Source organism: Equus caballus, chromosome 12 (genome assembly GCF_041296265.1).
Source record: "Equus caballus isolate H_3958 breed thoroughbred chromosome 12, TB-T2T, whole genome shotgun sequence".
Taxonomy (NCBI): Eukaryota; Metazoa; Chordata; class Mammalia; order Perissodactyla; family Equidae; genus Equus; species Equus caballus.
Genome location: NC_091695.1, coordinates 34,579,296 through 34,603,773, shown reverse-complemented (window position 1 = coordinate 34,603,773; position 24,478 = coordinate 34,579,296). Strand labels below are relative to the sequence as shown.

Below are 24,478 nucleotides of genomic sequence, written 5' to 3'. Positions count from 1 at the left end.
ATGTTTCCATCTTAAAAAAAAATACAAAAAACAAGAAAAAAAAGTTTTCAGGAATCATCTTAAGTAGATATTTTTAATAAAGGATTAGTAATGCAGCATAATATGTTGGAAAGAACTCCAATTCAGAACACATAAATTAAATCTACTGTTAATAGAAGGCATTCTCTGTACTTCACACTCTTATAAGAGCTTTGTAATCATTATATAATTCGATTCACTGTATGAAAATCTATCTGTGAAACAACTGCTACTGTCGACACCACTTTAAAGGTGATAACAAAGAGATTTAAAGAGTTTAATTTGCTCAAGTTCACACAAACAGCATTTGGAAACCTGGAATTCTACCCATACTGGCTAATACCAATGCCCATGGTATTAACTACAATGATACGTGGCTGTGCCATAAATTAGTTTTATTGGATTCTTATTGCTTCAATTTCCTCACTTATGCACATGGAATCATGCCATGTTGACCTCATAGGATTGCTGTGATAATTGATTCAGGTCAGGTGGTTGAGGACATGTATGTATCTAAAATAGAAGTGGTTTGTAAACAGGGAAGGGTCCACATATCTAATTTATTGCTATCGTGCCATATTAGCCCCCAGGTGTGTCATATTGGGCAAATCTCTTAGCTTCACTGGCTTTGGGTAGTCACCTGGAAGTTGATGTTATTGGACTAGATGATCTCTAGGTCCATTGCTGTTCAAATGACTCCAAGTTTTATAAAAGAAAAGCTGTAATTACGAGATCATGATTTTTTGAGGAATCTACATACTTTTTTCCATAGTGGCTGCACCAGTTTGCACTCTCACCAGCAATGTTTGAGAGTTTCCTTTTCTCCAAATCCTCTCCAACACTTGCTATTTCCCGTCTTGTTAAATATAGCCATTCTGACAGGTATGAGGTGATATCTTGTTGTAGTTTTGATTTGTATTTCCCTGATAATTAGTGACGTTGAATATCTTTTCATGTGCCTGTTGGCTATCTGTATAACTTATTTGCAGAAATGTCTGTTCAGATTTTTTGCCCATTTGTTAATTGGGTTGTTGGATTTTTTTGTTGTTGAGATGCATGAGTTCTTTATATATTTTGGATATTAACCCCTTATCAGATATATGGTTTGCAAACATATTCTCCCAATTATTAGGTTGTCTTTTCATCTTGTTGATGATTTCTTCTGCTGTGCAGAAGCTTTTTAGTTTGATGTAGTCCCATCTGTTTGTTGTTTCCCTTGCCTGGTAAGACATGGTACTTGAAAATATGCTGCTAAGAACAATGTCAAAGAGTGTATTGCCTATCTTTTATTCTAGAAGTTTAATGGTTCCAGATCTTACATTCAAATCTTTAATCCATTTAGAGTTAATTTTTGTGTATGGTGTAAGATAGTGGTCTATTTTCATTCTTTTGCATGTGGCTGTCCAGTTTTCCAAGCACCACTTATTGAAGAGACTTTCCTTTCTCCATTGTATGTTTTTGGTCCCCTTGTGAAAAATTAGCTTCTCATAGGGGCCAGCCCGTAGACGTGTGGGTTTATTTCTGAGTTCTCGATTCTGTTGCATTGATGTGTGTGTCTGTTTTTGTGCCAGTACCGTGCTGTTTTGGTTACTATAGCTTTGTAGCATATTTTGAAAACAGAGAGTGTGATACTTCCAGGTTTTTTCCTTTTTCTCAGGATTCCTCTGGCTGTTTGGAGTCTTTTTTGTTCCATATAAATTTCAGGATTCTTTGTTCTTTTTCTGTTTAAAATGTCTTTGGAACTTTGATAGGAATTGCATTGATCTGTATACTGCTTTAGGAAGTATAGACATTTTAACTACATTAATTCTTCCAATCCAAGAGCATGGAATATCTTTCCATTTCTTTGTGTCCTATTTCTTTCAACAATATTTTATAGTTTTCAGTCTACAAGTCTTTCACCTCTTTGGTTAAGTTTATTCCTAGGTATTTTATTCTTTTTGTTGCACTTGTAAATGGGATTGCATTCTTAATTTCTCTTTATGCTACTTGGTTGTTAATGTATAGAAACCCAACTGATTTTTGTATGTTGATTTTGTATTCTGCAACTTTAGTGTATTCATTTATTGTTTCTAAAGTTTTTTGTGCAATTATTTAGGGTTTTCTATATATAAAATAATGTCATGTGAAAATAGTGACAGTTTCACTTCTTTCTTTCCAATTTGCATCCATTTTATTTCTGTTTCTTGCCTGATTGCACTGGCTAGAACTTCCACTGCTATGTTAAATGAAAGTGGCAAAAGTGGGCATCCTTCTCTGGTTCCTGTTCTTAGAGGAATAGTTTTCAGTTTTTCTGCATTGAGAATTATATTAGCTGTGAGATTTTCATATATGGCCTTTATGATGTTGAGATACTTTCCTTCTATACCCATTTTATTTAGAATTTTTATCATAAATAGATACTGTATCTTGTCAAATCCTTTCTCTGTATCTATTGAGATAGTCATATGGTTTTTATTCTTCCTTTTGTCTATATGGTGTATCACATTGATTGATTTGTGGAGGTTGAACCATCCCTGCATCCCTGGAATAAATCCCACTTGGTCTTTTTGATGAATTGTATTCAATTTGCTGGCATTTTATTGAATATTTTTGCATCAATATTCATCAGTGACACTGGCCTGTAATTTTGCTTTTCCGTGTTGTCCTTGTCTTGTTTTGTTATCAGGATAATATTGGCTTCCAGAATGAGTTAGGAAGCTTTCATTCCTCTTGACTTTTTTGGAAGAGTTTGAGAAGACTAGGTATTAAATCTTCGTTGAGTGTTTGGTCCAATTCACTAGGGAAGCCATATAGTCTTGGACTTTTGTTTTTGGGGAGGTTTTTGATTACTGTTTTGATCTCCTTACTGGTGATTAGTCTATTCAAATTTCTATTTTTTCTTGATTACATTTTGGAAGGTTGTATGATTCTGAGAATTTGTCCATTTCTTCTAGATTATCCAATTTATTGGCATATAGCTTTTCATAGTATTCTCTTATAATCTTTTGTATTTCTGAGGTGTCCATTGCAATTTCTCCTCTTTCGCTTCTGATTTTTTTTTATTTGAGCCTTCTGTCTTTTTTATCTTGTTGAGTCTTTCTAAAGTTTTGTCCATTTTATTTATCTTTTCAAAGAAACAGCTCTTGGTTACATCAGTTTTTTCTATTGTTTTTGTTGTCTCTATTTGATTTGTTTCTGCTCTGATTTTTATTCTTTCCTTTCTTCTGCTGATTTGGGGCTTGGTTCATTCTTCTTTTTGCAGTTCCTTTAAGTATACTGTTAGATTGTTTATTTGAGATTCTTCTTGTTTGTTGAGGTAGGCCTGTATTGCTGTAAACTTCCCTGTTAGAACCACTTTTGCTGTATCCCATGAATTTTGGCATGTCCTATTTTCATTTTCATTTCTCTCCAGGTATTTTTTGATCTCTCCTTTGATTTCTTCATTGACCTAATCATTGTTCAGTAACCTTTTGTTTAATCTCCACATATTTGTGGCTCTTCCGATTTGCATTCTGTAGTTGATTTCTAGTTTCATACAATTGTGGCCAGAGAAGATGCTTTGTGTTATTTCAGTCTTCTTAAATTTATTGAGACTTGTTTTGTGGCTTAATATGTGATCTACCCAGGAGAATGTTTCATGTGCATTTGAGAAGAATGTGTATTCTGCAGCTTTTGTTTGGAATGTTCTATATATATCTACTAAGTCCATCTGGTCTAACATGTCATTTAAGGCTAATGTTTCCTTATTGATCTTCTGTTTGGATGATATACCCATTGGTGGAGTGTTAAGTGGAGTGTTACAGTCCCTTGCTATTATTATGTTATTGCCTATTTCTCCTTTTATGTCTGTTAATAATGGCTTTATATATTTAGGTGTTTCGATGTTGGGTGAATAGATAATTAGAAGTGTTATATCATCTTATTGGATTGTTCCTTTTGTGATTATGCAGTGCCCTTCTTTGCCTCTTGTTAACAGTTTTGTTTTACAGTGCATTTTTTTCTGATACAAATATTTCTACCACAGCCTTCTTTTCATTGTCATTGCATGGAGATTCTTTTTCCATCCTTTCACTTTCAGCTTGTGAGTGTCTTTAGGTCTGAAGTGTGTCTCTTGTGTGTAGCATATATATAGATCTTCTTTTTCTTGTTCAGTTGGCCACCTTATGCCTTTTTATTAGAACATTTAGCTTATGAATATTTAATGTATCTATTGATAAGAGTGTACTTATTGCCATTTTCTAACTTTTGTTCTGAATGTTTTAATTGTTTTTCTCTGTTCCTTTCTTCTTCTCTTGAATCTTCCCCTGTGGTTCAATGTCTTTCTTGAGCATTATGTTTCAGTTCCTTTCTCTCTTTTTTGTGTATTTATTATAGGTTTCTGGTTTGTGATTATGATGAGGTTCACATACAGTAACCTATGTATATAGCAATCTATATTAAGTTGATGAACCCTTTAGTTTGACCTCTTGCTGAAAATGCTACTCTTTTCTTCCTCTCTTCCCATATTTTATGTTTTTGACATCCTAATCTCTTTTCTTTTTGCATGTGTATCTGGTACCCTCATCATGGAAATAGATAACTGTAGTACTTTTGTCTTATGTCCTTTTTATTGATCTGCTATCTCTATTGTATATTTGCCATTACAAGTGATTTGACTCCTGTAAAACTTCTGCTGAGAAGTAAGCCAATAGTCTTATGTGGTTTCCTTTGTATGTAACTTGTTGTCTTTCTCTTGCAGCTTTTAGGACTGTCTCTTTATCTTTAATTCTTAACATTTTAATTATAATGTGTCTTGGTGTGGACCTCTTTCAGTTTACCTTGTTTGGTGTTCTCTGTGCTTCCTGTACCTGGATGTCTATTTCTTTCCTTAGGTTAGGAAAGTTTTCAGCTATAATTTTTTCAAATAGATTCTCTCCCACTTTTTCTTTCTCTTCTCCTTCTGGGACAAATATAATATGGATATTAGTGTGCTTGATGTTGTCCCAGAGGTCCCTTAGACTGTCCTAGTTCTTTTTAATTCTTTTTTTCTTTTATGTTCAGCTCGAGTGATTTTCTCTACTCTTTCACCCAGCTCATTGATCTATTCTTATGTATCACCTACTCTGCTATTGAGTCCCTCTAATGAATTTTTCATTTCCAGTATTGTATTCTTCACATCTGATTGATTATTTTTTATATTTTCCAATTCTTTGTTGAAGTTCTCACTGAGTTCATCCCTTCTTCTCCCAAGATCAGTGAGCACCCTTATGACTATTAGTTTGTACTCTTTGTCAGGTAGATTGTTTATGTCTGTTTCATTTAGCTCTTTTTCTGGGTTTTGTCCTTTTCCCTTATTTGGAACATATTCCTTTGTCGTCCTCATTTTGCTTCTTTCTCTGTGCTTATATCTGTGTATTAGGTAGGTCACCTACATCTCCCAATCTTAGACAGGCAGCTTTATTTAAGAGATGCCTTGAGGTCCATCAGTCTTTTTCCCTCTTGTGACTAGTTCCAAATGTTTCAGGAGTGTCCGCTGTGGGGGCTACATGTGTTCTGTTGTGGCAGGGTTGCTCTTGCTGCAGGTGCCTGGGGAGGCTAGGCTGTCCCCCTGGCTGGCTGGTTTTAAGGTTCAGTTTCATGTTGCTGCTATGGTCACCTTAGTCAGTTTATCAAGTGTGGGGAGCCCCAGAACAGTTGATTGAAAGGTCTCATATCATGTCCCTATTGCACTTTTTCTGTTAAGTGAGTAGTTCCCCTTGTGTGGCTGGTTGCTAGACTGAGGGACTGACAACAGCTATAGGCCTATGACTTGCAAGGCTATTGCCAGCTCTCTCAGGATTGCAGCTGAGTTGGGCCAGCCCCAGGCATGGGAGCATCCAATTTATTCAGGCTTTGGAAGATGGGGCCGATCCCCTATGTGGTTGTTTGATAAGCACAAGTCTGCTGCAGCTGACAAAACCCACCACCCACAGGGCCACATACATCATCAACACAGTCTTGCCATGTGCGCATGCCCCCACCCACTTAAGTGGACACAGTTGCATCACTGCAGAGGCTCCACACACTCTGCCAATGCAGACCTGCTCCTCATGCATGCCCTGCCCCACAGAGATAGACCCACTCACCTGGCAGCAGAGGTTCCAAGCACCCCACATCTGTGGAACCACAAGTTGTCCAAGGGTTTGCTGTTAGATGGTGCCAGTCCCAAGGGCACGCTGTCTGTCCTGGCTGAACTGGATTAAATCAGTGCTCTAGTGGGGGGGGGGGGTGGCGCAGACCCCTGTGCTAACAGGCCAGAGGAAGAATTCCAATGGCATTTGGCAGCTTCTGTGTCAGCTTGCCTGTACTAGATCATAATAATGCCCACTGCCAATGTCTCAGTCCCTGTGGATGTCTCACTTCTCAGCGAGATCCACCCAGAGCCTATCAAGTGATTCTCTTTTCACCAAAGGACTGTACACTTTTCTTTCTGGTGATTTTAGATTGCTTTCCAAAATGGGTGAATTTGCACATGGGCTCTTTAAGAGTAGGCTTTTGTTCCCCTTATGTCTGATAGCTTTGGGGGGGTATTCCTTATTGTAGTTAATAGCCAGCAAAGCCAAAAATTATGACACCTATCTCATTTGTGTTGAATCTAAAAGTTGCTATGGCAGTAATCTTCCCCTACTCAGACAGCCCAATCCTCCAGAAATGGCTTCATACCTTAGGATCATTCCCTCCCAGCTGAGAAGTGTCATAGCTTGAAGGTGGCTTTTTTCTCTCCAGTAAGGAATTTCTACCTCTTCTAGCTCTGCCAGCACTGTCCCTTGTTGCCAGTGTTCTTTTTATTCACTTTTCAGTGATCTCCAAGAGGTAATTGTTCCAAGAATAGTTGTAAATTTGTTGTGTCCATGGGAGGGGGGGAGTTTAGAGTCCACCTACACCTCAATCTTGATGCCTTCTTCCCAGTAATGCAGCATAATATGTGGAAAAGAACTCCAATTTAGAACACAAAATTAAACCTATTAATAGAAGGCATACTGTGTACTACACAGTCTCAGTGTTTTATAAGCATTTAACTAATTTGATTCTCTGTATGACAAACTACTCTATCAAGGAGCTACTACTATCAGCCTTATTTTATAGGTGAAAATTCTGAGGCTTGAAGAGCTTAATTTGCTGAAGTTCACACAATCAGCTAGTGGAAAACTGGCATTCAAACCAGATTGGCTGATATCAATGCCCATGGTTGTAACCATGATAAGTTATGATTTTGTAATAAATAAGTTCTACTGTATTCCTTATTGACTTGTTTTCCTCACTTGTGCATAGGAAATCAGCCCTATCTGCCTCACATTGCTGCTGTGATGATTGATTTAGGTCAGCTATTTGAGAAAGTGTACTTAAAATGAAAGTACTCTGTAAACAAGTAAGTGTCTACATATCTAATTTATGGTTATCAGGCTGTATCATCAACCAGATGTGTCATCTTGGGGAAATCTCTTAGCTCCACTGGCTTCAGATCCTCACCAGGAAATTCACGGTATTGGACTAGATGATCTCTAGGTGCTTTCCAACTTCAGTGACTCCAACTGTATTAAAAGAAAAGCTATAATCATGAGATCATAATAGGACCATGGGGAAGTGGGGGATTGAATCAGAAGGGACATGAGAAAGTGGGACATGAAATTATCAGGAAAAGAACTCTATGTCTCAAGAGAGCAAGTGCATGGAGAGTTTTCTCCCTGTAATTGTCTTTTCTCCTTTCACCTCTGTCCTAATAACATATTTAAGAGGACTCCAGATATGCGCATCTCTTTGGCTGTGAGTGGACAGCCAATTTCATGGCCAAAATCACACATCTTGGAGTGTAATAGGGTCCAGTTGTAAAATTCCTTTGGAAAAGAAATAAGCAATTTCAACCTTTGGCAAGAAGCTTGTCTTCCTGGAGGATCTGGGTCAAGGTCAGAGAGCAAGATTTATAGAAAACAGTGAATTCTATGCTATCTCAATTGCTGTGTGATTCTTCTAGTAGGAAGAGGAAGTACATGAAGCATGGGTTATGGTCCTCAATCTCATTCATTCTTCAACTCTCCCCTCTTTCTCACTTACACACCCTGCACTTATATCTCTTCTTCAGGTTTTCTTTCACCTTACCCAAATTCTATGGTATACAGTGAAAAGAATAATTTCTAAACTAAACTGTCAGGCATGGATGTTGAGTACTGGTTCTCAATTTCCTAAGTGTATGATCTCAAACGCTGTTAATTTCTGTTTTTCACCTGTAAATTGGGGATAATAGAATCATCTATAATATAATGAGACAATATGTATAAAGGCTAACACATTGTAGATATTAATAATTGAGCACTGAATCAAAATAATAACTTGCTGAATTTCAGGATTAACTAAGATAAAATATGCTTGTCTGTGTTTCCCAACTTTATACAGTCCACTGCCTTTTTTAAAATTTTTATTTTATTTTTTTTTGAGGAAGATTAGCCCTGAGCTAACATCTGCTGCCAATCCACCTCTTTTTTGCTGAGAAAGACTGGTCCTGAGCTAACATCCGTCCCCATCTTCCTGTACTTTATATGTGGGGCAGCTGCCTCAGCATGGCTTGATGAGCGGTCCCATGTCTGCACCTGGGAACCAAACCAGCAAACCCCAGGCCACCAAAGCGGAATGTGCAAAATTAACTGCTTAATATCTACAATGTGTTAACCTTTATAGATATTGTCTCATTATATTATAGATGATTCTATTCTCCCCAATTTACAGTTTAGCAATTGTATTTATATAAGTAGGTTTTTCACCCATATCCAAGTTTAAATTGTTATATCATATTTTTGCTCATAGTTTCTGGCTTCATGTTATAGTTTAGAAATTTCTTTCCCATCCTAAGATTATATAAATGCATATCTATTAATCCCTCTAATGCTTTTTACTGATAGTGAGCCAGGTTTAAGCGATCACTTCGGGCAGAGATTATCCTTTTTCTATCAGTTTAAAATACTACCTATATCGTATGTTAAATTCTTACCAATGTTAAAATTTACTTGTTAAATTCTATTTCTTCTTTTGACATGTCTATTTTTACAAGAATAAGGAATTGTTAATGTTTATATTATTTTTTAAACTCTGAATCTCCAAGTCTTTTTAATTATTAATCTTTTTTCAAAATTTTCTTGGTCATTAATATTGATTTACTCTTTCAACTCAAGGAAGATCACTTTGGATATGGAACATAGCCAGTTGTTGTTATCTGCTATGAATCTATTAGTGAGCTATAACACACTGAATGTATCAAGAAACATATGAAATATACTTTTGTTGTATTTGGGAATTGAAACAGTTGCTTTGACTCTTTCTCGACATCAATGCTCATCATAGCTTGATGCTGGTTATCTGTTGACTCAAAGGTACATGAACTGAAGCAAACTAAACAGAAGATCATTTCTGTGATTTGTGTCTTTATGACATCCGGTGGTTTGATTTGTCTGGATGCTAGGTCTGAATCTACACCTGCCCAGAAGTAATGATGCCTAGCTGTCTACAGAGCTGATGATGTCTCAGGAATTTCCCCAAGTTAACCCATAAATTCTAGCACCCCTGGCATTCCTTTTTACAGGTACAGCTGTCATTCATAGTTATCTGTAAGTAATCAATGATAGTAATAGCCAACATCTATTGAACAATTAATGTGTCCTGGATTGTGTGCTGAGCAGTGTCATGAATTTCCTCATAAAAACCTCCCATTAACCTTACAGTTAAGGGGCTCTTGTCCTCACTTTGTTATGAGTAAATCATTTCTAGTGTGTTAAAACCACCAGGGTAAGTTCAGAGCATGAGAAAGTGTCAAAACTAAAATTATTTTTTTCCATTTGTATTGATATACGGTTGATATACAACATTGTATAAGTTCAAGGTGTACAACATAATTTACTATATATATATATATATATAATAAAATGATTACCACAGTAAGATTAATCTTCATCACCTCACATAATTACAGTATTCTTCCTTGTGATGAGAACTTTGAGATCTAGTCTCTTAGCAACTTTTAAATATATGATACAGTATTGTTAACTATACTCATCATGCTGTACATTATATTCACAGATCTTATTTACCTTATAACTGGAAATGTTTTACTTTCTGACCACCTTCACCCAATTCCCCTACCTTCCACTCCTTGCCTCTGGCAACCACAAATCTGATCTTTGTTTCTATGAGTTTCTTTCGTTTTAGATTCCACATACAGTGAGACCATAATGTGCTTGCCTTTCTCTGTCTGATTGATCTTACTTAGCATAATATCCTGATGGTCTATCCATATTGTCACAAATTCCAGGATATCCTTCTTTTTGATGCCTGAACAATATTCCTTTATGATACATCCTATTATTTATGTTATTTATACATGTGTTATTTATATTTATAAATATATAATTTGACTTTTTATCCATTTATCTGTTGTGGTTGCTTAGATTGTTTCAATACTCTGGCTATAATAAATAATCCTGCAATGAACATTGGGATACAGGTTGTTTTAGGGGCAGTGATACCATTTCCTTTGTATATATATATATCTCTCCAAGATATGGAATTGCTGGATCATATGGTAGGTCTATTTTTAATTTTTTGAAAAAACTCTATACTGTTTTCCATAGTCACTATACCAATTTAAATTCTCATAGCAGTGCACGTTTCCCTTTTCTCCACATTCTGGCCAGGAGTTGTTGTCTCCTTTTTGATTATAGCCATTCTAACAGTTGTGAGTTGGTATCTCACTGCGATTTTGATTTGAAATTCCCTGATGATTATGATGTTGAGCACATATTTATGTACCTGTTGGCATTTTATATGTCTTCTTTGGAAAAATATCTATTCAGGTCCTATGAAAAATTTGAATTGGATTATTTATTTTCTTGCTACAGAGTTGTATGTGTTCCTATATATTTTAGATATTAACTCCTTATCAGAGATGTGATGTGCTAATATTTTCTGCTATTCTGTTGGTTACCTTTTCATTTTGCTTATCATTTTCTTTGCTGTGCAGAAGCCTGTTAGTTTGATATAATCCATCTTATGTATTTATTTATTTAATTATTTAATTTCGCTTGTGCTTTAGGTGGGATATCCAAAACATCATTTCCAATCCATGTTCAGAAGTTTTTTCCCTATGTTTTCCTCAAGGAGTCTTATGATTACAGGTCTTACACTTAAGTCTTCATTCATTTTGAGGTTTTTTTTGTGAGTGATGTAAGATCAGGGTCTAGTTTCATTCTTTTGCATGTGAATATCCAATTTTCCCATCATCATTTATTGAAGAAACTGTTTTTTTCCATTGAGTATTTTAGGCTCTCTTGGCAAATGTTAGTTGACCATATATACACAGTTTTATTTCTGGGGTCTTGATCCTGTTCCATTGGTCTTTGTGTCTGTTTCTATGCCAGTGGCATACTGTTTTTATTTCTATGGCTTTGTAACATAGTTTGAAACATTTGCCAGCTTTATTCTTCTTTCTCAGGATTGCTTTGTCTATACGAAGTCTTTTGTGGTTCTACAGGGATTTTAGGATTGTTTGTTCTATTTCTGTGAAAAATGCCATTGGAATTTTGATAGAGATTGCATTGAGTCTATTGGCAGATTTGTGTAGCATAGACTTTTTAATAATATTAATTCTTCCAATCCATGTACATGGGATACCTTTCAATTTACTTGTAGCTTTTTCAATTTCTTTGGTCAGTGACTTATAGTATTCAGTGAAGAGATCTTTCACCTTCCTGTTTAATTTTTTTCTACACATCTTATTGTTTTTGATGCTATTGTAAATGGGATTGGTTCTTTATGTCTTTTTCAGACAATTTGTGTTAGTATATAGAATGCTTATTTTGTATCCCAGGACTTTAGTGAATTATTTGATTAGATCTAACAGTTTTTAGTGAAGATTTTAGGATTTTCTATACGTAAAATCATGTCATCTGCAAATAGACACAATTTCAATCTTTTATTTCCATTTATGAGGCTTTATTATTATTATTATTTTGACTTTATTGTGTTGGCTAGGACTTATTGTCGTGTTTTAGGAATGAAGAGAATGGCCATCTTTGTCTTCTTCCTGGTCTTAGGAAAAAAACCTTACAACCATTTACCATTGAGTATGATGTTAGATGTCACTTTGTTAAATATGGCCTTTATTAAGTTCAATTTAGTTCCTTTTATACCTAATTTATTGAGAATTTTTATCAGGAATGTATGTTGAATTTTGTCAAATGCTTTTTGTGCATCTATGGAGAATTATATGATTTTTATATTTCATTTTATTAATGTGACTATCACTTTTGTTAATTTTTGTATACTAAACCATCTGTGCATCCTCAGAATGAATTCTACTTGATAGTGGAGTATGATCCTTTTAGTATGCTGCTGAATTCTGTTTGTTAGGATTTTTTTTTTTTTGAAAATTTAGAATCTGTATTCAACAGGTCAGGGACATTGACCTGCAGTTTTCTTTTCTTCTAATGTCCTTATCTGGCTTTGATATCAGTGCAGGCAGGGGGAGGGACCATGGAGTCAGAGTGTAGCTGTTCCTCTAACTTTCTAACAGGATTCTTCTCATTCTCTGTGGCCCATGGGGATATTTCAGCCTCATCCCCGTGTTCTAGGATTTTCAAAATGATGTGTTGTTATGAGTAGTTGCTAGTTTTTTCTGGCAAGAGTGACCAAGTGAATGACCTATTTTGCCATCTTGATGACGTCATTCAGAATAAAAACTCTAAAGTCTGAACCCTTAACCACAGTACTATGCTGTTTCCTAAGATGCAAAATATCCTACAATTGATACAGTAGTTGGGGCTAATATTTGTACCAGCCTCCCTTAGGAATAGTTCATATGAAGACTTCCCTAAGAAGACTTACTTCATAACTTTATTGGGCATACATGCTATCCCCCAAGAAAATATCAGGATTATAAATTATGATATAATTTTCCAGGCCATGTTGAAGGTGTTGTATTAAATATATTTGTAAAAAGTTTGAGAAGTTATTATAAACAGGGTAATTTTTCTTATGTGTAAAAGAAGAAAATTTTAAAAATCTACCTAGATGAGATCTTGGAGAGAAGAGCTATTTCAAGTTTATTCTGGAATGATGCCAGTTTTACCTCACTATTATTAAGCAGCAGTTATGTATTGAATTTTCAAAATTCCTATAAAATCTTACAGTTTTACAATGATCTCTCTCATATAATTATAGAGTTTCTATTGCTTTTTAGAAAATTTTTAAAATATTTAATATTTCATCTCCACACACCCATGTACTTCTTCCTCCATAATGTGTTCTTCATTGATATCTGCTACGTGACCTTCACAGCCCCCAAGATACTCTCCAACTTCTTCCAGGAGTAGCAAACTATCACCCTTGTGGGTTGTGCTGTTCAATACTTCACCCTTCCAAACGTGGGACTGAGTGAGTCTTGTCTCATGACAGCCATGGTTTATGATTGATATGCTGCCATTTGTAACCCACTTCTCTATTCATCCATCATGTCACCCACTCTGTGTGTTCAGATGGTTCTGGGGTCCTATATTAAATATTTAATTTAATAAATATTTAATATTTTTAAAATATGTCTTTTTAATTTTTCTGAGACCTCATCAGGTAATTGGGAACCTGAAACACTGAGAAGGTCCTATTTGGCAATTAGATGGAAACTGTAGTCTTTCTTCTAGGACGGTAAAGCGTTTTCCATTTTTCAGTGCTCAGTGAAGGGAAGAAAATGGCAGATGTGAGAATTATAATGTTGTCATTTCACGTGAGTCAGTAATGCATTCTTTTGACTCTTTTCTCATTTTAGGAGCACCAAGCCAATGACTCAAGGAGGAAATATTACAGCTATCACCCATTTCCTCCTCTTGGGATTCTCAGATTTCCCCAGAATCAGAGCAGTGCTCTTCATTGTATTCCTGTTGGTGTACATTATGACTCTGATTTGGGACCTGTGTCTCATCATCTTAATAAGGATGGATTTCCATCTCCACACACCCATGTACTTCTTCCTCCATAATCTGTCCTTCATTGATATCTGCTACGTGACCTCCACAGTCCCCAAGATGCTCTCCAACTTTTTCCAGGAGCAGCAAACCATCACCCTTGTGGGTTGTGCTGTTCAATACTTCATCTTTTCAACCATGGGACTGAGTGAGTCTTGTCTCATGACAGCCATGGCTTATGATCGATATGCTGCCATTTGTAACCCACTTCTCTATTCATCCATCATGTCACCCACTCTGTGTGTTCAAATGGTGCTTGGGTCCTATATGGCAGGATTCTCTGGTTCTATATCCCAATTGTGTGCCATGCTTCAGCTCCAATTCTGTGGGCCTAATGTCATCAACCACTTCTTCTGTGACATGCCACAACTGTTAGTCCTGTCCTGCACTGACACTTTCTTTGTACAACTCATGACTGCGGTATTAATAGTGATCTTTGGGATAATAAATGTCTCAATTATCATGATATCTTATGGCTGTATTGTCATCTCCATTATGAAGATCACTTCAGCTAAAGGCAGGTCCAAGGCTTTCAACACCTGTGCTTCTCACCTGACAGCAGTGACCCTCTTCTATTCCTCAAGTATCTTTGTCTACTTGAGTTCCAGCTCTGGCGGTTCCTCCAGCTTTGACAGATTTGCATCAGTCTTCTACACTGTGGTGATTCCCATGTTGAATCCCTTGATTTATAGTCTGAGGAACAAAGAAATCAAAGACGCCTTGAAGAGGTTGCAAAAGAAGAGAAAGTATTGCTGAGGTCACAGATTATGAGATTTTTGACATATTTATCCTATCAGAATCACCTTAACCCACAATAACATGCACAAGAATGCACTATAACAAAATTCATACTGCCTTTGGAAAAAGAAGACTTAATTTGACACAAATAATATGCCAAAATGGACCAATAGGTGACTCAATGCCATGCAAACACAATATCTTTAAGTCCTAGAGGTTCATGAACATCAGCTTACATGAGGAGTAGATTGATCATTTATTTATATATCAATCTTTCCATCATTTATGAAACATCAGGTTTAAAAACTTGTTGCTTCCTTTAGTTTCTGAGATTGAACCCTGCCCAATTGCAGGACTCTGACATGAAAGGAAAGGTAACAGACAGAGGTCCTCTTGGATATAGAAACTTTGTCACTCAAATATTTTGATGCAGCAGCATGACTAAGACACAGAAGTGACCAATGTTTGTTTTGTGTTTCTGACCAGAATAGGAAGGAACAAAGAGAAAGGATGTGACTTTGGACAGAAACAATCCTGTGCAATTGGTCTGGTTGTGCCTACTGCAAAGACCAATCTTACCTAGCTAGTGTTTGTCTAAGGCCTCTTTCAATGCTAATCATCTAATAAATTTTTGATTACATCCTAGTCTATACCACCTATAGTCTAAGGAAGGAGGAGGTGATTTGAATCATAAAAGGAATGGAAGGAAGTATCTTGTCCCTTCAATGCCGTTTATTTATGAATCTGATGAGTTAATTTTTTGCACATAGTGTCCAGTGGGGATTTCTGATGGGAGATGATATTCAAAATCCATGTCACAGCCAATAGCAATTTCTGATATTGTGGGACTCAACTCTCCCTTTTTCTCCCCCATCCAATCTGGAAAATTTACCCTTGGTTCACATAGCCAATGGGATCACACTACCAAATCATTTTTCATATCTCAAACATCTGAAACTATTTGGTGTGAGAATACATGTGACAGCTCATCATAATAACAGAATTACTGAATATTCAGTATTGCAAAGACAAAGAGCAAATATGGAAAATTGATATACTTTCTTTCCTATCATTTTGTTCAACATTTTATGTCTTAGAGATTTATGGTTTTTTGGGGTGATATTATAGATGAAGTAGAATGGTTTGTGTTACTCTAATGCTGATATTTCCAGCAGACTTCAAGGGCCAGGAAAGGAGATAGATGGTGGTACAAGCAAGGTTCTCAACTCTGAACAGTTTTTGCTGTGTGAAGTAGGAGAGAAAGTTGTGGTCAGGTTAAAAAAAAGATGTGTAGCAACACTGAATGTTGACTTTCGAGATTGCTCTGACTTGAACAAACTGGTACAAAACATGTCATTACATTTACATATTATTCTTAGAGTTTCATTGAATTCTTATTTTTGGCTTGTTATTATTTTTTTTTTTTGAGGTAATGCTGATTTAGAACATTATATCAATTTCAGGTATACATCATTACATTTCAAATTATATGTAGACTACATCATGTTCACCCCCCAAAGAATAGTTACCATTTGTCATTGTACTCATGTGCCCTTTTACTCTTTTCACCCCTTGCCCCACAACCCATCCCCTTTGGTAACAGCTGATCTAATCTGTATTTCCCTGTGTTTGTTTATTGTTGTTACTGCTTGTATCTTCCACTTATGAGTGAAATCTTACGATATTTGACTTTCTCTGTCTGACTTTTTGCTTACATAATATAGTCAAGGTCCATCCATCTTGTCGCAAATGGTAAAATTTCATCTTCTTTAATAGCTGAGTAGTGTTCCATTGTGTATATATGCTGCATCTTCTTTATCCATTCATCCACTGATGGGCACTTAGGTTGCTTCTGTCTTGGCTTTTGTGTATAATGCTGCAATGAACATATGGGTGCATATATCTTTTTGAATTAGTGTTCTTATGTTCTTTGGATACATACCCGGGATTGGACTAGTTGGATCATATGGTATTTCTATTTTTAATTATTTGAGAAATCTCTATACTGTTTTCCATAATGGCTGTACCAGTTTGCATTTCCACTCGCAATGTATGAGGTTCCCTTTTCTCCACATCCTCTCCAACATTTGTTATTTTTGTCTTGGTAATTATAGATAGTGTGACAGGAGTAAGGTGATATCTTACTGTAGTTTTGATTTGCATTTCCCTTATGATTAGTGATATTGAACATCATTTCATATACCTGTTGGTCATCCGTATATCCTCTTTGAAAAAAATGTCCGTTCATATCCTCTGCACATTATTTGATTAGCTTGTTTGTATTTTTGTTGTTGAGTTGTATGCATTCTTTTATATATTTTGCATATTACCCTCTTGTCTCATACATGATTTGCAAATATTGTATCCAAGTTGGTGAGTTGTATGTGTTCTTTTGCATATTTTGCAGATTACCCCCTTGTCTCATACATGATTTGCAAATATTTTCTCCCAGTTGGTGAGTTATATTTTCCTTTTGTTGGTAATTTCTTTGCAATGCAGTTTTTCAGTCTGATCAGTCCCATTTGTTTATTCTTGCTTTTGTCTCCTTTGCCTGAGTAGACATGGTATTCAAAAAGGCACTGCTAATACCGATTTCAAAGAGCTTACTGCCTATATTTTCCTCTAGGACTTTTATGGTTTTAGGTCTTGTATTGAAGCCTTTAATCCATTTTGAGTTAATGTTTGGATATGGTGTAATATGATGGCCTGCTTACATTCCTTTGCATTTTGTTGTCCAGCTTTTCCAATGCAATTCATTGAAGAGACTTTATGTTCTCCATTGCACATTCTTTACTCCTTTGTTGAAGATTAGCTGTCCATAGTTGTGTGGTTTTATTTCTGGGCCCTCAATTCTCTTCCATTGATCTGTGTATCTGTTTTTGTGCCAATACCATGCTCTTTTGATTACTAGCTTTGCAATACATTTTGAATTCAGTGAGTGTGATACCTCTGACTTTGTTCTTTTTTCTTAGGATTGCATTGGCTATTTGGGGTCCTTTCTTGTTCAATATAGATTTTAGGATTATTTACTCTATTCCCATGAGGAGTGTCATTGGGTTTCTGATTGGAATTGCAATGAATTTGTAGATTGCTTTAGGTAATATGGATATTTTTACTATGTTTACTCTTCCACTCAAAGTACATGGAATATCTTTCCATTTCTTTATATCTTCTTTGATTTCTTTCAATAATGTCTTATAGTTTTCAGCGTATTGGTCTTTTACTTCCTGGGTTAAATTTATTCCTAGATATTTTATTGCTATTGTAGTCTTGATTTTTCTTTCTGACAGTTCACTGTTAGCATATTGAAATGTGACTGATTTTTCTATGTTGATGTTTTGCCCTGCAACTTTATTGTATTTGTTGATTGTTTTTTACAGATTCTTGGTGGATTTGCTAGGATTTTCTATATATTGATTTATGTCATCAGCAAATAATGACAGTTTTGCACCTTGCTCTCCAATTTGCATGTTTTTTATTATTTTTTCTTACCTAATTGCTCTGGCCAAAACTTCCATTAATATGTTGAATGAGTGGCAAGAGTGCGCATCCTTTTCCTGTTACTGTCCTCTGAGAAATAGCTTTGAGTTTTTCACCATTAACTATGGTGATAGCTATGGGTATGTCATATATGGCCTTTAGTATGTTGAGTTATTTTCCTTCTATACCCATTTTATTCATAGTTTTTTTTTATTATAAATGTATTTTGAATCTTGTCAAATGCTATCTCTGCATCTACTGAGATGATCATGTGATTCTTGTTCTTCTTTGTTTATATGGTGTATCACATTAATTGATTTTCAGATGTTGACCCATCCCTGTGTCCCTGGAATAAATCTCACTTGATAGTGGTGTATGATCCTTCCAATGTATTGTTGTATTTGATTTGTTAACATTTGTTCAGGAGATTTGCATCTATGTTCATCAGCAATATTGGCCTGTAATGTTCCCTTTTTTGTTTTCCTTGTCTGATTTGGGAATCAGAATAATTTTGGCCTCATAGAATGAGCTAGGATACATCCTGTCTTCTTCAAGTTTTTGGAAGAGTTTGAGGATAGGTATTAAATCTTGTTTCAATGTTTGGTAGAATTCACCAGTAGAACTTCCCTGTCTTGGACTTTTGTTCCTTGGGAGATTTTTTATTACTGTTTCAATCTCTTTATTTGTGATTGCTCTATTCAGATTCTCTATTTCTTCTTTATTCAGTTTTAGGAGGCTACATGTTTCTAAGAATGTATTCCTTTCTTCTAGATTACCCTGTTTTGTGGGCATATAGCTTTTCATAGTATTCTCTTATAATCTGTATTTCTGTGGTGTCCATTGGAATTTCTCCACTTTTATTTCTGATTTTATTTATTTGAGCCTTCTGTCTATTTTCCTTACTGAGTCTGGATAAGGGTTTATTAATTCTGTTTAACTTTTCAAAGAACCAGATCTTAGTTTCATTGATCCTTTCTATTGATTTTTTAGTCTCTATTTCATTTATTTCTGCTCTGATTTTTATTATTTCCTTCCTTCTACTGACTTTGGGCTTCATTTGTTCTTTTCCTACTTCTTTTAGGTATAGTTTGAAATTATTTATTTTATATTTTTCATGTTTCTTGAAATAAGCTTGTAGTTATGTAAACTTCCCTCTTAGTATTGCTTTCACAGCATCCCATAAGGTTTGGTACACTGTGTTTTACTGTCATTTCTCCTGAGGTATTTTTTGATTTCTTCATTGATTCAACAGTTATTCAGTAGCATGTTGCTTGTTTCCACATATTTGTGACTTCTGGCCTTTTTTGTAGTTGATTTCTAATTTCATAGCATTGTGGTCAGAAAAGGCTTTTGATACAATTTAATTCTTCTTAAAGTCACTGAGGCTTGCTTTGTTTTCCAACATATGGTCTATCTTTGAGAATATTCCATATGCACTTGAGAAAAATGTGTATTCTGCTGTTTTTGAATGGGATGTTCTATATAAATCTATTAAGTCCATATGACCTAGAGTTTCATTTGAGGCCATTGTTTCCTTGTTGACTTTCTGTCTGGATGACCTATCCAATGAAATAAGTGGAGTGTTAAGATCCTCTACCATTCCTGTGTTGCTGTCAAGTTCTCCCTTTCAGACTGTTAACAGTTGCTTTATGTACTTTGGTGCTCCTTCGTTAAGTGCATTTATGTTAAAAAGGGTTATGTATTCTTGGGGGAATGTCCCTTTTATCATTATATTATCCCAATCTTTGTCTTTTGTTATATTTTTTGTCTTGATGTTTGTTTTGTCTGATATAAGAATGACTCTGTCCACTTTATTTTGCTTGCCATTTGTTTGGCGTATCATCTTCCATCCCTTCACACTGAGTCTATGTTTGTCTTTAGAGCTGAGATGTGTTTCCTGGAGACACCATATTGTTGGGTCTTCTTTTGTAATCCATCCAGCCACTCTGCATTTTTTGATTGGTGAATCAATTCATTTTCATTTAGAGGGATTATTGCCTTATGAGGGCTTACTGCTGTCATTTTATCTTTTGTTTTTGTTTTCTGGTTGTTTTATGTTTAAGTTGTTTCTTTTTACTTGTATTTCTCTCTGCCGTTTCAGTTTGGTGCTTTTCTGTGATGTTTTTCTCAGTTTCCTCTTTATTTCTGAATTGTGACTCTGATTTTTTGTTTTGTGGTTACCATGAGATTTGTATAAAAGATCTCATAATTGAGATAGTACTTTTTCTGATAGCCTCTTATCTCTATTAGCCTATGCAGGTTCAGCCCTTTTCCTCTTACCTTCCTATGTTTTTTTTTTGTCGTGAGTTATTCTTTTCTGTGTTGTGAGTTTGTGACCAAATTGAAGTATCGATAGTTGTTTTTTGATGCTTTCTTTCCCTTTATTTTTTGTGTTATAATTGTTTATACAAACCTATTCTGATATAGAACTGCAATATTTTGATTCTTTCTCTCTATTTATCTCTTTGCACAAAGCTTTGTATAATTTTTCCTTTTCGTTTCAGGTAGGAGGGTCCCTTTCATCATTTCTTCTACAATAGGCCTAGTGATGATGAACTCCCTCAGATCTTGTTTGGGAAATTTTTATTTTCCTATCATATCTGAAGGATAATTTTGCTGGACAGAGTATTCTTGGCAGATAGTTTTTGTCTTTCAGTATTTTGAATATATCATTCCACTCTTTCCTAGCCTGTAGGATTTCTACTTGTAAATTTGCTGAAAGCCTGATAAATATTCCTTTGTAGGTTATTTTCTTCTGTCTTGTGGCCCTTAATATTTTTTCTTTGTCATTGAATTTTGACAGCTTTGGTATTATGTGCCTTGGGTAAGATCTTTTTGCCTTGATGTAATTAGGAGTTCTATTGGTTTCAAGTAATTGTAAGTCCAGTTACTTCCTCAGGTTTGTGAAGATCTCAGCTACTGTTCTTTTGAATAAGCTCTCTTCTCCTTTTCCCCTCTCTTCTCCTCCTGGGATATCTATTATCCTTACGTTACTTTTCCTAATTGAGTCAGATATTTCTTGAAGAATTTCTTCACTTTTTAAAATCTTCATTCTCTCTCTTCCTCCACCTGAATCAATTCTAAGTTTCTATCTTTGAGGTCACTAATTCTCCCCTCCATATGTTCTGCTCTATCTTTAATGCTTTCTTACTTATTTTTAATCTCATAATTGTGTTCTTCATCGCCAACATTTGTTTGTTTTTTGTTTATTTTTTTAATCCTGAGCTCATTGAACGATATTTCTGAGTTTTCTTGTAACTCATTGATTTACTGTGGAAGAGCTATTGTGAATTCTCTTTCAGTTAGATTATATTCTTCTGTGACTTCAAATTTGGTTTCTGGAGAGTTTTCCTTCTCATTCTCTTGTACCATGTTACTGTAGTTATTCACAGTATTTGGTGAGTTAAGTCTCTGCTGGGGCACTTGTGATAGTACTACCATTCTTAATTGGGTATAGCTTTGATTACTTTGGTTTTGATCTGCTTCTTATTGTATTTGAGATCCTACACTTTCCATCCTGGGGTCTGTTCCCTGGATTACTGATACCAAGGGAGGAGGAGGGTGTTGCTACTCTGGTTCCATTGCCTCCTGTGGGTCCAGGCCACCTGCCTTCAGTTGTATATAGGTATGGATCTGTTATTTTTCCTGTGATGCTGTGTAGGGATCTTCTGTTGGTCAATAGTATTCCAATGGTTTGTAACTTAGAAAGGAAAGACAAAGAGAATAACTTACTCTGCCATGATGATGATGTCATTGCATTTCATTTACTTTTATTTTACAATTACAATTGGGGGCAACTCACCATTAATTTCTTATCCTTTTGTTTTTTGATATTCAGCTTGTGTCTGTTTTCAAAATAAAAACAAAATTTCAATCAAAATATATTTGATATACAAGTGTTAAATTAAATTCTACAACATGTTGATTTGATATGTTTATATATTGTGATATTATTGCATTTGTAGTGATAATTAGCACCTCTATCACGTCACATAATTATCATGTCTAATATGTGTTTGGAATAATTAAGATCTAATCTCTTAAGTTTGAATATTATAAGGCAATATTGTTGTCTACAGTCACTGTACTTTTCATTAGATCTCTAGGACGTATTTACTACTAGTTGCAAATTTGTACCCTTAAACAACTTCTCTCATATTCTCCCACAACCAAGGCCCTGGTATCCACTATTTTCCTCTTTGTTTTTACAAGTTTAGCTTTTTTAGATTCCACATATAAGTGATATCATATAGGGTTTATCTTTCTCTGTGTGTGTTCTCTCTCTTAGTATAATGTACTCAAAGTCTTTCAATGTTGTCTCAAATGGAAGGATTTCCTTCTTTTTCATAGCAGAATAATAATGCATTGCGTGTCTGTGTGTATCACTTCTTCTTTATCCATTCATCCATTGATGGGCGCTTACAGTGATTCCATATTTCAGCTATTGCAAATAATGGTGCAATAAACATGGGAGTGCATATATATTTATGATATCCTATTTTCCTCTCCTTTGGGTATATATTCAGAAGTAGGATTGATGGATAATCTTTTAGTTCTATTTCTTAATTTTTTGAGGAATCTCTTTATTGTTTTCCTTAGTGAATGAACCAATTGACATTCCTATCAACAGTGTACAAGGGTTCCCTTTTCTCCATATCTTCACCAACAGTTGTTATCTCTTCTCTTCTTGATGATAGCCATTCTAACAGGTGTGGTGATATCTCATTGTGGTTTTGATTTGCATTTCCCTGATGATTAGTGATGACAAACATCTTTTCATGCACCTGTTGACCATTTGAATGTCCTGAGCATGTTTCTTTAAAGTTGTGTTTGACAATATCTTTTCTCCACCCTCAAAGGGTAGCCTGCCTCTTCTAGGAGTTGTTATGAGTTCAGAGTAGGATATGGAGGAGACTTGCTTCAATAAAACTTTCTGTGACATTATCTACCTGTCTGTTTTGGGTTCTTAAGAAAGAGGGGAAGATTAGTTCACAGCACACTCTTAGTTATCTTGGCTTCTATCACTCACGCTTACCAGAACCCTCAATATTCCAGTATCTGAATAATTCCTGGTAGATTGTATGCCCCTAATCAATATTTGTCAAATGAATTAACCTTGTGTCTTAGCACAAATCTTAACATTTTGGTTCTTACTAAGTCAGTAAGTACGGTACAATAATTCAAGAACCAACCTTCAACAAAGTTTCTGAAAGTGTTTAACAAAAATAAAATGAATAATTCACATTACAGATAAGTTCTCAGTAGACTTCTTCTGAGAGAAACATGGAGATCATGACTATTTAAATATTAGACTATATTATATTGTGACAATATGCTTTACTTTTTTGTTTTAAAAATAACTGACCTATGAGGTCATCCCGGTGGCACAGCAGTTAAGTGCCCACATTCCATTTTGGTGCCCTGGGGTTCGCTGGTTCAGATCCTGGGTGCTGACGTGGCACCACATGGCTTGCCCTACTGTGGTAGGCATCCCACATATGAAGTAGAGGAAGAGGGGCATGGATGTTAGATCAGGGCCAGTCTTCCTCAGCAAAAAGAGGAGGATTGGCAGCAGTTAGCTCAGGGCTATCTTCCTCAAAAAAAATAAAAAAATAAAAATAACTGACCTTTTATAGTAAAATTAATCAAAATTGTGATTCAACAAAACTGTTTTTCAGATCTATTAAAATATATAAGCAAAATTATTTATTTTTGACTTTATTCATGGGATACAGAATTTCTCAGTTTTTCAGTCAACCCTGACATACTGCAATTTAAGTTTTAAAACTATGGCCTAATTATAGTTTCTGAATGACAGCAAAATGTGCTTTTATCATATATTAAATAACATACATTTTTATATGTATATATATTTATTACTCAGATTTAAGGCCTTAGGAACATTAGAAAATATGATAGTGAATAATCAGTAGGTTATAGACAGTAGTAAGATAATAGCATAAGCTAATTACATTTTTATGAGTAGATAAGATAACTAGAAATTAGGATGAAAATAAATATGATTAAAAATATATAAACATAAATACAAAAAGTTTCATATCAAAGGTAATAAAGGGAAGTTAAATCAATTTTTCTACCTAATGAAATATCAGTAAAAAATAAATGTTGAAATAATTTAAATATTACAGTATATGAATGCCGGGGACAATACAATGAGCAATAATATGTTGTAACTTATTTCTGGTGGAAATATTAAATGGTTTAAGAAATTTGAAAATGTG

The 24,478-nt window shown here is 35.1% G+C and overlaps 1 protein-coding gene across 1 annotated transcript; it reads left to right on the top strand.

Moving 5' to 3' along the window:
• The first annotated feature begins 13,835 nt into the window (after positions 1–13,835).
• Positions 13,836–14,774, top strand: LOC138916890 (olfactory receptor 5AN1-like). The gene has a single exon (XM_070230495.1). It carries the CDS (start codon positions 13,836–13,838, stop codon positions 14,772–14,774), a length of 939 nt encoding a protein of 312 aa, XP_070086596.1.
• The last annotated feature ends 9,704 nt before the right edge of the window (positions 14,775–24,478 follow it).